The 12,732-nt window shown below is 39.4% G+C and overlaps 1 protein-coding gene across 1 annotated transcript in view; it reads right to left on the minus strand.

Moving 5' to 3' along the window:
- Positions 1-2,374: 2,374 nt before the first annotated feature.
- Positions 2,375-12,732, minus strand: part of ptprja (protein tyrosine phosphatase receptor type Ja) — a 203,072-nt gene continuing 192,714 nt past the window's right edge. Inside the window, exons 30-31 of the mRNA XM_051922621.1 lie at positions 6,775-6,910; positions 2,375-4,995 (exon numbers count right to left, since the gene is read on the minus strand). Of these exons, the coding sequence (XP_051778581.1) occupies positions 4,843-4,995; positions 6,775-6,910 (289 nt within the window). The 3' untranslated portion in view covers positions 2,375-4,842. The remainder of the gene's footprint in view (positions 4,996-6,774; positions 6,911-12,732) is intronic.

Raw genomic sequence — 12,732 nt, forward strand, 5'->3', positions numbered from 1 at the left:
TAATTCTCTTTTGGATCAGCTGCTCCGAGTGGTGCAGTGAGAGTAACAACGCTAAAGCAGTTATGGTATTTGGAATAGTTTGGCCATTCTGTGGACCATTATATTGTTACAGGTTAATTACAATCAGATGCCTTAAACTAATAAACAATATGTGATTAATTTCAGTGTATTTATAAAGCCATGTCAGGGATGTGGATCTGAAAAAGAAAGAGAAACCACACTGGAACAGCAGCACTGCTTTGACGCTGGGTGCCGCCAGTTTGCAAAACTGAGCGGAGAACTTCCGTACACCATGGTTTGAGCTACCGTAAAAATGTGCGTGGCTTTACGCCAAGTCTAGGTTTTATACATCGTGACTTGAGCGTAGAAACATTCGTACACAACATTTTTGTGCGTACGCACCATTTATACATGAGGCCCCTGATCATTCTGTGTGAGGTTGTGGAAGATAGTTTCATGTCATGGCAAGATTGAGCACAGCAACAAGACACAAGGTAGTTCTACTGCATCAGCAAGGTCTCTCCCATACAAAGATTTCAAAGCTGACTGGGGTTTCAAGATGTGCTGTTCAAGGTCTTTTGAAGAAGCACAAAGAAACGGGCAACATTGAGGATCGTAGACGCAGTGGTCGACCAAGGAAACTTAGTGTAGCAGATGAAAGACACATCAAGCTTATTACCCTTCGAAATCGGAAGATGTCCAGCAATGCCATCAGCTCAGAACTGGCAGAAACCAGTGGGACCCAGGTACACCCATCTACTGTCCGGAGAAGTCTGGCCAGAAGTGGTCTTCATGGAAGAGCTGCAGCCAAAAAGCCATACCTCCGACGTAGAAACAAGGCCAAGCAACTCAAGTATGCACAAATAATAATAATTCATTACATTTATATAGCGCTTTTCTCAGTACTCAAAGCGCAATCCACACAGGAAGGAACCGGGAAGCGAACCCACAATCTTCCACAGTCTCCTTACTGCAAAGCAGCAGCACTACCACTGCGCCACCTGTGAGGACAAAAACATGGGAACTGGGGTGCAGAAAAATGGCAGCAGGTGCTCTGGACTGCTGAGTCAAAATTTGAAATATTTAGCTATAGCAGAAGGCAGTTTGTTCGTCAAAGGGCTGGAGAGCGGTACAATAATGAGTGTCTGCAGGCAACAGTGAAGCATGGTGGAGGTTCCTTGAACGTTTGGGGCTGCATTTCTGCAAATGGAGTTGGAGATTTGGTCAGGATTAATGGTGTTCTCAATGCTGAGAAATACAGGCAGATACTTATCCATCATGTAATACCATCAGGGAGGCGTATGATTGGCCCCAAATTTATTCTGCAGCAGGACAACGACCCCAAACATACAGCCAAAGTCATTAAGAACTATCTTCAGCGTAAAGAAGAACAAGAAGTCCTGGAAGTGATGGTATGGCCCCCACAGAGCCCTGATCTCAACATCATCGAGTGGGTCTGGGAATACATGAAGAGACAGAAGGATGTGAGGAAGCCTACATCCACAGAAGATCTGTGGTTAGTTCTCCAAGATGTTTGGAACAACCTACCAGCCGAGTTCCTTCAAAAACTGTATGCAAGTGTACCTAGAAGAACTGATGCTGTTTTGAAGGCAAAGGGTGGTCACACCTAATATTGATTTGATTTAGATTTCTCTTTTGTTCATTCACTGCATTTTGTTGATTGATGAAAATAAATGATCAACACTTCCATTTGTGAAAGCATTCTTTGTTTACAGCATTTTTTCACACCTGCCTAAAACTTTTGCACAGTACTGTATATCCATCCATCCACCCAATTCCCAACCTGCTGAATCCGAACACAGGGTCACGGGGGTCTGCGTACTGTATATAATATATATATATAAAATATAATATATATAGAGAGAGAGAGAGTAGACTTATAGCTTGTTCAAACTTTTTTACGAAGGAATAAGTCAGCGCCAGGAGTTACAGGTCTGTACTTAATACCTGTAAGCAGGGCTACTTTATTTAGAAACACAGTAATAATCTGTAAATAAAACAAGCAGTTTATATGAAAGATTTCATTTAAATAATCACTTTTATTCTTTAATTGCAAGAACACTGTATACTTTGAATATCAACATAAATATACTGTACTAATTTCAAGTACCTGTAAAAAATACCACTCTTAATTTCACATAGAAAAAATATACAGATTTAAATATCTGTTGTTATTTACATGTAATTTGGTAATATAAAATATCTAAAATGTACATTCAGCTTCAAAGTAGATTTCAAATTCAACGGTAAAATATGTGCTAAATTTAAATATTCAGGCTGTTCTTAATATCACTAGTATATCTTTGCCTGCTGCCCCCATAGTTTATAAGTTTTTGATTTGTGTATTTATTTCTTTTACATAATCACATGTAGCCCTTCTTGTGGTAACTTAAAAGACACAATAAAAATATATAAAAAACACATTTAATATTCTATTTTTTGACAATCATGTGCAAATCTTTGTGTGTAACTAAGGGAGTACACTGATATGACTACTCTTTCAATCATGGCAATTCCTATTAATATTTAATATCACAAAACAGCTGTATTTTTGTGTTAAAAAAAAAAGGAAAAGACTTCCTAAATATCTTACCTCAAAAATCCCATTCAGTTATTTTAAAAAAATATTCATGGGAAACCTGAGTCGTTTGTCTACACGGGGTCACATTTCATGTAGAAAGCTGCAGATTATAAGAAAAGCACACATTTCATGGATTTTGTAACCTTTATCAGAGACATCTACAGTAAGTGTCTGTTCTTGGTTCTTTTTGGCAGATTTAGAAAAATGTTTTCAATGCTTTATAACAATTTATGACAATATACACTTTAGCCTAGTTTTCATGAATTTTAAATGGTCTGTATGCTCTACATTAAATAATATGAATTAAAGGATATCTGCTGACTTGTGACATAAAATGTATAAAAGAAGAAAATAAAAGCATGGGCAGTATGACTTCACTTTGTTCATATTTCGTCACAAGTTTGCAGCCAAATGCATGAGATCTCGCTGTAAAACTTATAAAGGTTTTTTTTGTAATCTCTACATTCCAATATATAGGCATTTTTTATTTTGACTCTAAACTGGTAGTTTCTGTTACAACTTAGTTCTAAAAAGCAGAGCTCTTTGAGTGGCTTAAAAATCGCATACTGTACCCACCTCACCTAACACTCTATGGCAGCAATCTTGTTTGTCTACCTTTATTACGTTAATTCCAGCAATATTTGATACTTCAGAATGTTGAAAGAATAATTCAGAGAAGTAAGGCTTAGTGATTACACAAGAAAGAACAAAAAGCAAATTTATAAGTTATAGTTTAAAATTATATTAATATAAACTGTGTATCTTCATGAAATTAACAGTGCAGCCAGTGCACCACATGTGGTTTTGCTTTAGACGTTTGCCTTGTCACACGTATGTTCTCTTAAAAGCAAGTAGATAAAAAAAAAACAATTGTTATACAGTGCATTCAAAGTCACAGGCATGTACAATATACAAAAATATTAACTTAATAACACGTTTTTTTTTTACATTTTGAATCAGATTTCATATAAATATATCAGACATTAAATTATCGACTCATGTCATGAAACATACTTTTAAATAATGTGTATTCAAATTTTTTGCACATAATTTTTCTTACTGCTTTTAAGTCTTCACTGTAAAAATTCTCTGCTGACCTGAGAAGACAAACCTTCATTTTAAACTTACAAGCAGACACACAATATTTACAAAGTCATATTGCACTTATCAGTCAAATGGCACATTGCAGTCACCAGCCAACCACACTGCTTTAAGAAATTGTTTCTGGAGGAATACATATTCCAGTGCAATGATTGAACTATTTTTGGTAGGCAATTCACACATTTCCTAAAAAAAAATAAAAAAATTTAATTCTTAGCAATAAATGCACGACCAATACAGATGTTTGGATGCAGTTGTGTTCTAAAAGCTGCAGTAAGATAACGGATGGCACATTTAGAACTGCTTTATAATTACTATACCAGTGCCAACTGTTGACCTTAATAAGAATGTTTGATTCATACTTTGAGAAGAGCTGGCGTCTTTCTTTTTTGTTCAGAATAACAAATAGCATAAATGCTTTATGGCTGTAGTCTAGCTGTCAAGCCATGATACAAGTGCCAGGTCGGATCAGGTTAGATCAGGTCGGGCAGCATGCACTGCTACAGCACGTTGCCAGACCCACCACACAATGAAACAGCTCAGGACCCTGGTTGGCAACCCCCCCAGGCAGACATGCGGTCCATTCCCACCCCTGGAAATGCCCCTCTATCTGCTGCAGCCAGATGTTATGTGGACATCCCCTTGTCCTGGTCCATTCACTCGGGTCTTCAACAATGAGGGTCCTGCGAGCCACATCACCCTCGGGTAATCGTGTCACATGGCCAAAGTGTCATAACTGACGTTCCCTCACCATGCAGGTCATGTGCCTCATTCGGGACTCCGTGAGCAACACAAAGTCAAACCAGCGGTACCTAAGGATTCTCTGGAGAGACACACATGAAGGAGTCCAGTCTCAGTCTCAGGTCACTGGATAGCGTCCATGTCTCAAAACCATATAGCATATACAAGCATAGATACAAGCGTCCTATGAGGAAAATATCTCAGTATTTTATAGTATTGTATAGTTGGTCAGCAAATCTGCTTTACTACATTGGTCCTCCTATTTCATCATTTTTTTTAGTAGCTAAAATTACAAAAAACAGATTTTTTTCCCAAAATTCAGTTTTAAAAAAAGACAACTAGTTTGATTAAAACCTGATAAAAGTATTGCAGTTGTTCAGTCTCTTAGGGCTTGTTTACTAACAGCGGTAGCCATTTTCTCTCTTGAAGTTTGGTACAAAGTTCTCATAGATTCCCAAGGCTGCTGTATTTTGATAAATCAGGTCTGAATTTGAAAAGTCCTTTGATCTGATGATGTCCATGGCACACCGATTTAAAAATACATACTGGTCCTGTAAAAAAAATAAAGCAAGTTCAAGTTTTTATTGGCCAGCAATCAAATTCACCTTGTTGCATGTTGCTTTACTTATTTGTTTTTTTTCCAATATATTTTTCACTTTTCACAAATGTATTTGATGTAAACAGGTGGCACGGTGGCGCAGTGTTAGTGCTGCTGCCTTGCAGTAAGGAGACCCAGGTTCGCTTCCCGGGTCCTCCCTGCGTGGAGTTTGCATGTTCTCCTCATGTCTGCATGGGTTTCCTCCCACAGTCCAAAGACATGCAGGTTAGGTCGATTGGCGATTGTGAAATTGGCCCTAGTGTGTGCTTGGTGTGTGGGTGTGTGTCCTGCGGTGGGTTGGCACCCTGCCCGGGATTGGTTCCTGCCTTGTGCCCTGTGTTGGCTGGGATTGGCTCCAGCGGACCCCCGTGACCCTGTGTTCGGATTCAGCGGATTGGAAAATGGACGGATGGATGGATATTTGATGTAAACTTTATGAATTACTAATAACTTCGGACTTCATGCCATCAGGTACAGTATGTCTCTGTTGTACGCAGTATCATACAGTGATGTGTATTCCTTGCTTCTTAAGCTATGCATTGACTGACCAGAAAGCAGGAGACACAGCTGGAGGTGGCAGAGTTAAAGATGCTAAGATTTGCATTGGGTGTGATGAGGATGGACAGGATTAGAAATGAGGACATTAGAGGGTCAGCTCAGGTGGGACAGTTGGGAGACAAAGTCAGAGAGGTGAGATTGCGTTGGTTTGGACATCTGCAGAGGAGAGATGCTGAGTATATTGGGAAAAAGATGTTAAGGATAGAGATGCCAGGTAAGAGGAATAGAGGAAGGTTTATGGATGTGGTGAGAGAGGACATGCAGGTGATGGGGGTGACAGAACAAGATGGAGAGGACAGAAAGATATGGAAGAAGATGATCTGCTTTAGAAACTCCTAACAGGAGCAGCCAGAAGAAGAAGAAGAGGACTGTATATAAAAATATTACATGTTTGGGCAGTATGAACAGGACATATTTAACACATACCAACTGAAGTAACATTCATGATGTTTTCTGCTACTTCAATGTAATGTCAGAGATGTTGGCGACACAAGCTGAGTTTACACTAGACCAGGCCACCATGACAGGATTGCAGATGGACCGCAGCTGACTCTTGACAAAACCATGACCACAACAATCCCCCCAACCAACCCTGCTCTAAAGATCTTGCTCGATTTATTGCAGATGGATAGTCACTGACCCTGGACGAAACCCTATCCACCGGTCCCATGATCGTGCTTTATAAACAGTGGCAGCATTGCACGTGGATCACTGCCGATCCTGAATGAACTTCTAAATGTCTTATAAATGTAACAATCATGCTGCTGTGCTTTTCTGAATGTACAATAAAAAAAGAGAAAAAAACGACCAGGTTATTAAATGAGATCAGGGCTATTCAGTTGTTGTCACTGATTATGAATCTGACTGAAACAAAAACCTGAAACACAGTGGGCCCCCAGGACCAATTTTGAAAAATCATAATCTAAAGAATTAACAAATACCACAATGGAAACAGTTTGTATCCCATTAGTAGCACCAGAAAGCCAATATGAACATTTCAGTTGCATAATTTACTAATTAGGGTGTATATAATAGTTCTGCTGCACATATTAACTGTTTTATAGTAAAACATAGTACAAAAACATGTGTCTCCTTTATTCTGTACTTGATTGAGTCAACTTTTCCTTCATTTAAGCTTTTGCATATGCAATCAATGTACCAAGAAAGCTCCTACCTCGGTTTGTACCATCAGTGGCCTGTGCATTCGAAGTCCATAGACTATTCCATATACATCCGCCATGCCTTCCCTGTCTATCTGATGGATGAGGTGGTCAAGAGCTATTAATGTTCCTGTGCGCCCGACTCCAGCGCTGAAATTTGAATCAAATATTAGAAAATATCACGTTAGTTTTTACTTACAGTAACCATTGAATACAAAAATTCTACTTTATGTTCTCATTGTAGATATTGTGACCTTGGCATAGTGGAAAAAGCTTGTCTTAATGACCCTCAGACAGATATGAACGGCAGTATATACAGTGCATCCGGAAAGTATTCACAGCGCATCACTTTTTCCACATTTTGTTATGTTACAGCCTTATTCCAAAATGGATTAAATTCATTTTTTTCCTCAGAATTCTACACACAACACCCCATAATGACAACACGAAAAAAGTTTACTTGAGGTTTTTGCAAATTTATTAAAAATAAAAAAATTGAGAAAGCACAAATCCTCTTATGTGATATCATCTACTGTTGAATTCTGCTCTGCACTTGTAATATTTCTATTGAACTATTATATTATTTTGGGGATTACTTGTGTTCTGTTCTGTGTATTGTATTGTATTATATTGACCCCCTTTTATTGACACCCACTGCATGCCCAGCCTACTTAGAAAGGGGTCTCTCTTTGAACTGCCTTTCCCAAGGTTTCTTACATTTTTTTTGGGAGTTTTTCCTTGTCTTCTTAGAGGGTCAAGGCTGGGGGGTTCTGTCAAAAGGCAGGGCCTATTAAAGCCCATTGCAACACTTCTTGTGTGATTTTGGGCTATACAAAAATAAATTGTTCTGTACTTTACCAGAATGCCTCAATTCCCACTTACCACTGTTTGTAAGGTATTGCACTTTATAAATTCTCCCCATGTCCCCTTCTACATCTATAACCTCAGGCAATTAGATTTACCTTACAACTTTAAATAGTGCATTATTGATAATGTTCATTAAGCAAAGTATATGTGAATATTGGCAAGCATGCAAACTGATAAATGACATAACCTGACACCCCATAATGACAACGTGAAAAAAGTTTACTTGAGGTTTTTGCAAATTTATTAAAAATAAAAAAATTGAGAAAGCACATGTACATAAGTATTCACAGCCTTTGTCGTGAAGCTTGAAATTGAGCTCCGGTGCATCCTGTTTCCCCTGATCATCCTTGAGATGTTTCTGCAGCTTCATTGGAGTCCACCTGTGGTAAATTCAGTTGACTGGACATGATTTGGAAAGGCACACACCTGTCTATATAAGGTCCCACAGTTGACAGTTCATGTCAGAGCACAAACCAAGCATGAAGTCAAAGGAATTGTCTGTAGACCTCCGAGACAGGATTGTCTCGAGGCACAAATCTGGGGAAGGTTACAGAAAAATTTCTGCTGCTTTGAAGGTCCCAATGAGCACAGTGGCCTCCATCATCCGTAAGTGGAAGAAGTTTGAAACCACCAGGACTCTTCCTAGAGCTGGCCGGCCATATAAACTGAGCGATCAGGGGAGAAGGGCCTTAGTCAGGGAGGTGACCAAGAACCTGATGGTCACTCTGTCAGAGCTCCAGAGGTCCTCTGTGGAGAGAGGAGAACCTTCCAGAAGGACAACCATCTCTGCAGCAATCCACCAATCAGGCCTGTATGGTAGAGTGGCCAGACGGAAGCCACTCCTTAGTAAAAGGCACATGGCAGCCCGCCTGGAGTTTGCCAAAAGGCACCTGAAGGACTCTCAGATCATGAGAAAGAAAATTCTCTGGTCTGATGAGACAAAGATTGAACTCTTTGGTGTGAATGCCAGGCGTCACGTTTGGAGGAAACCAGGCACCGCTCATCACCAGGCCAATACTATCTCTACAGTGAAGCATGGTGGTGGCAGCATCATGCTGTGGGGATATTTTTCAGCGGCTGGGACTAGGAGACTAGTCAGGATAAAGGGAAAGATGACTGCAGCAATGTACAGAGACATCCTGGATGAAAACCTGCTCCAGAGCGCTCTTGACCTCAGACTGGGGCGATGGTTCATCTTTCAGCAGGACAACGACCCCAAACACACAGCCAAGATATCAAAGGAGTGGCTTCAGGACAACTCTGTGAATGTCCTTGAGTGGCCCAGCCAGAGCCCAGACTTGAATCCGATTGAACATCTCTGGAGAGATCTTAAAATGGCTGTGCACTGACGCTTCCCATCCAACCTGATGGAGCTTGAGAGGTGCTGCAAAGAGGAATGGGCGAAACTGGCCAAGGATAGGTGTGCCAAGCTTGTGGCATCATATTCAAAAAGACTTGAGGCTGTAATTGCTGCCAAAGGTGCATCGACAAAGTATTGAGCAAAGGCTGTGAATACTTATGGACATGGGATTTCTCCGTTTTTTTATTTTTAATAAATTTGCAAAAACCTCAAGTAAACTTTTTTCACGTTGTCATTATGGGGTGTTGTGTGTAGAATTCTGAGGAAAAAAATGAATTTAATCCATTTTGGAATAAGGCTGTAACATAACAAAATGTGGAGAAAGTGATGCGCTGTGAATACTTTCCGGATGCACTGTAGTACATAGATAGAACTGAAAAGTCATGGTAGGTACTGTAGACAGAGCAGATCAATATAAAAATATACTATATTATAGAGCTGGGCGGTATGAACAAAATTTTATATCACGGTATTTTTCAAAATTATACCAGTTTCACAGTATTGGATGGTATTTTTTCCCATGCATGAGTGGATGTTATCCACATTTTCCGCTGCAATTACTGGCTAAGAATAACCTATTCCACTGTCAACAGCATTGTACATTGTACAAAAAATTATTTTAATGTGCACACAAGTATTAATCCAGGTTTGCATGGCCCCATAAAGTGATAGTTTTCAAGGAGGTGGCACTAATGAAGAGAAGGAATCACATTGCATGACAGTTGCAGTCAAAATATAGAAGCTTTTTATTGAACAAATTTTGCAAACAACTTAAACTAAAATTTTGACAACATATTTTCAACCATCCAAAGAGGCTTTTAGACTTAGTAAAATATCCAGAGGTGCTTGTCAAAAGTTGTATTGCACTGAACATGTCTTAGAAAAGGAATAAAGAGTAAATATTTTTTGCAAACCAGCTACACTTTCTGTTAATGTTAACAATCTCTGTCCACTGACACATTAAAGTGACTTTTTAAACAACTTTACCATCATTAAACTGCATAATATTTAAACTAATAAATAATAACAATATAATAAATAATAGTGCAACTCCCAGTAATAATACTATTACTTCCAAGACTTCAAGCCCAGGTCCATTACACAGTATTCACCAAATGAAAGTAAAGTAAAATAAAACAAGTGCAACTTGGTGATGACATCTTTATGAACTGAACCATCATTAAGGCAAACTGCATTAACATGGACCTTGCTTCAAGCTAAGCTATATGCATAAATAATAAAACTGCAACTTGCATTTATAATGCTATTTGTGGTATAGCCCTACGGACTCGTATTAGGGCCACAGTGAAGAAAAAAAAACAAACTATATGTCGAGATTAAAGTCGACATTTCCACTTTATTCTCATAGTTTATTTTGTCATTAAAGTAGAATGTCGTAAACTAAACTTCATCCTAAAATCAAAGTTTAATTTACTAGATTTTCTTAAACCCAGTCATAAGTTAATGTAGCACATTAAATGCTTTGTGTTAAGTGTTCCCCGACCCAGTTGTTTATCACTACGCGCTTCATAAACTGACTTCCTCTGCACTAACAGGAGACGCCGGCAGCGATCGCTGCACAGAATACACTCACTTCATGATATTCCTGCTCTCTGAAAATTTAGAATGCTAAGATGAATTTTCATGATGAAATGCATTAAAGCAGGTATTAAACATGCACGGTAGTGCTGCTCCCTGGCAGTAAGGGTCCCCAGGTGTAGGTTCAGTGTAGAGAACTTTATGGCAGGTGTGACGAGGCTCCAAAAAACTGGATGTATGAATGGGTATCGCAAAGGTTTAACTGAAATATTGTGTAAACTAGTCATTTAGCCCGTTACAATAACGGGCGCTAGAACAGTAGTGCATAAACATTAGTAGGAACAGTCTATATTAAATGGCAAGGGACTTTGACCTCATTCTTTTTGTTGGTCGTATTTTTCTTTGTCTTTCAGCCTTTCTTTTGTTGATGTTTACTTGCTGAGCTGACCGTTCTTCGTGGGCTGCCGCCGTGTATTGTGTGTCTTTAATTTTCTGTGACAGTAATACTGTCTTGTACGGCTCTATTCAATAAGGGCACGCACAAAAAGGCGAGCTTCAAAAGGGCGACCTCAGTTGAGCACGGCGAATAAAGGCTTTCATAGATAATTTAGTTCAAATGGCTCTGGAATATGTGAAGAGCAACAAAGGTGCAGATCTTTATTTACACGCGCCTTTATTCACTGCGCCCAATTGAGGTCGCCCTTTTGAGGCTCGCCTTTTTGTGCGCGCCCTTATTGAAGGATGCCTGTGCGCGCCCTTATTGAAGGATACCGTCTTGTACGTCCGCTGGCTTTTACGTCCGTAATATACCTTTAATTTTCTCTGGCGGTAATACAGGCGTGCGCGTCGGTAATATGCCTTCAATCTCCTCTGACAGTAATACTGGCTTGTATGTGGCTGTAATATGCGTCACTGTATTGTGTACCTTTAATTTCCTCTCGCAGTAATACTGGTTTGTATTTCCGTAAAACGCCTCTAACTTTCTCTGACAGTAATATCGCGCATAGCACCGTGCCCCGCGCATGCGCACTTCACCAGAAGACACCCACACACGGACACCTGGACGCACATAGGGATTTTATATATATAGATGTTGGGTTTGTGATCTGGTGGTCGGAGACATGAAAACAGAATTCAATGGATGTTCTTCTGAGCGGGCTTTCTTTATTGCACGCGTGTTGTCTCTGTCTGACGTACCAAACCCGCAGTTCCTATCCTTCCTTTTTTCTTTCTCCACATAACCAATCACCACATGATAAATGTCTTTGTGAAATTAAACGTAGTTATAAACTTCGACCACGGAGTGTTCAGAACTTTAAAAAAATCTTCGTTATACATGTTTAATTATGCCATCCATTCAGGGTTGCGCCCATCCCAGCAAGCACTGTGTGCGAGGCAGGAGGAAATCCTGAACAGGGCACCAGCACATCCAGGGTGAATACAAGCAATACATACACTAGCAGGGTCAATATAATGTAACAAAACCTGCCATCCTACATGACTTTGAAAAAAACTGAAGCACGTCGAGCAAACCCACCAGAAATACATGCAAATTCAAGGCAGGAAACACCAGGGATCCCCTTGCGCTGACGCAGCAGTGCAACTTCCATGCCACCGTGCCCCCACATAATTAATACACAATGCTTTAATGCATTTCATCATGAAAATGATATCAAGTATTTATCTTAGCATTCTAAATGTTCAGGGAGCAGGAATTTCATGAAATTAATGTATTCTGTGTGCTGTCTGCGCCTACTCTTAGTGCAAGAGGAAGTCAGTTTAAGAAGCATGTAGCGATTAACATGGCTCGGGGAATACTTAACACAAAGCATTAAATGTGCTACATAACTTATGACGGGGATTGAGAAAATCTAGTAAATTAAATATTTATTTTAAGATGAAGTTTAGTTTACAATGTTCTACTTTAATGACAAATTACGAGAATAAAGTCAACATGTTGACTTTAATTTTGACATAAACAGCGAGAATAAAGTGGAAATGTCAAGAATAAATGCAACATGTCGTCACACTATTACACAGTACCCAGGTACATTACACTGTATTGAAAAAAAAATAAAACAAGTACAACTTGGCTTGCAGTATTATCCAGTAGTATAGAAACAGTATTCACACATTTGAACATAATGGTCCACATTCGACCTTTTAAAACCAAAGTATCTCCAGACAACAGACACGGCTCCTTTTT

Source organism: Erpetoichthys calabaricus, chromosome 2, assembly GCF_900747795.2.
Source record: "Erpetoichthys calabaricus chromosome 2, fErpCal1.3, whole genome shotgun sequence".
Lineage (NCBI taxonomy): Eukaryota > Metazoa > Chordata > Cladistia > Polypteriformes > Polypteridae > Erpetoichthys > Erpetoichthys calabaricus.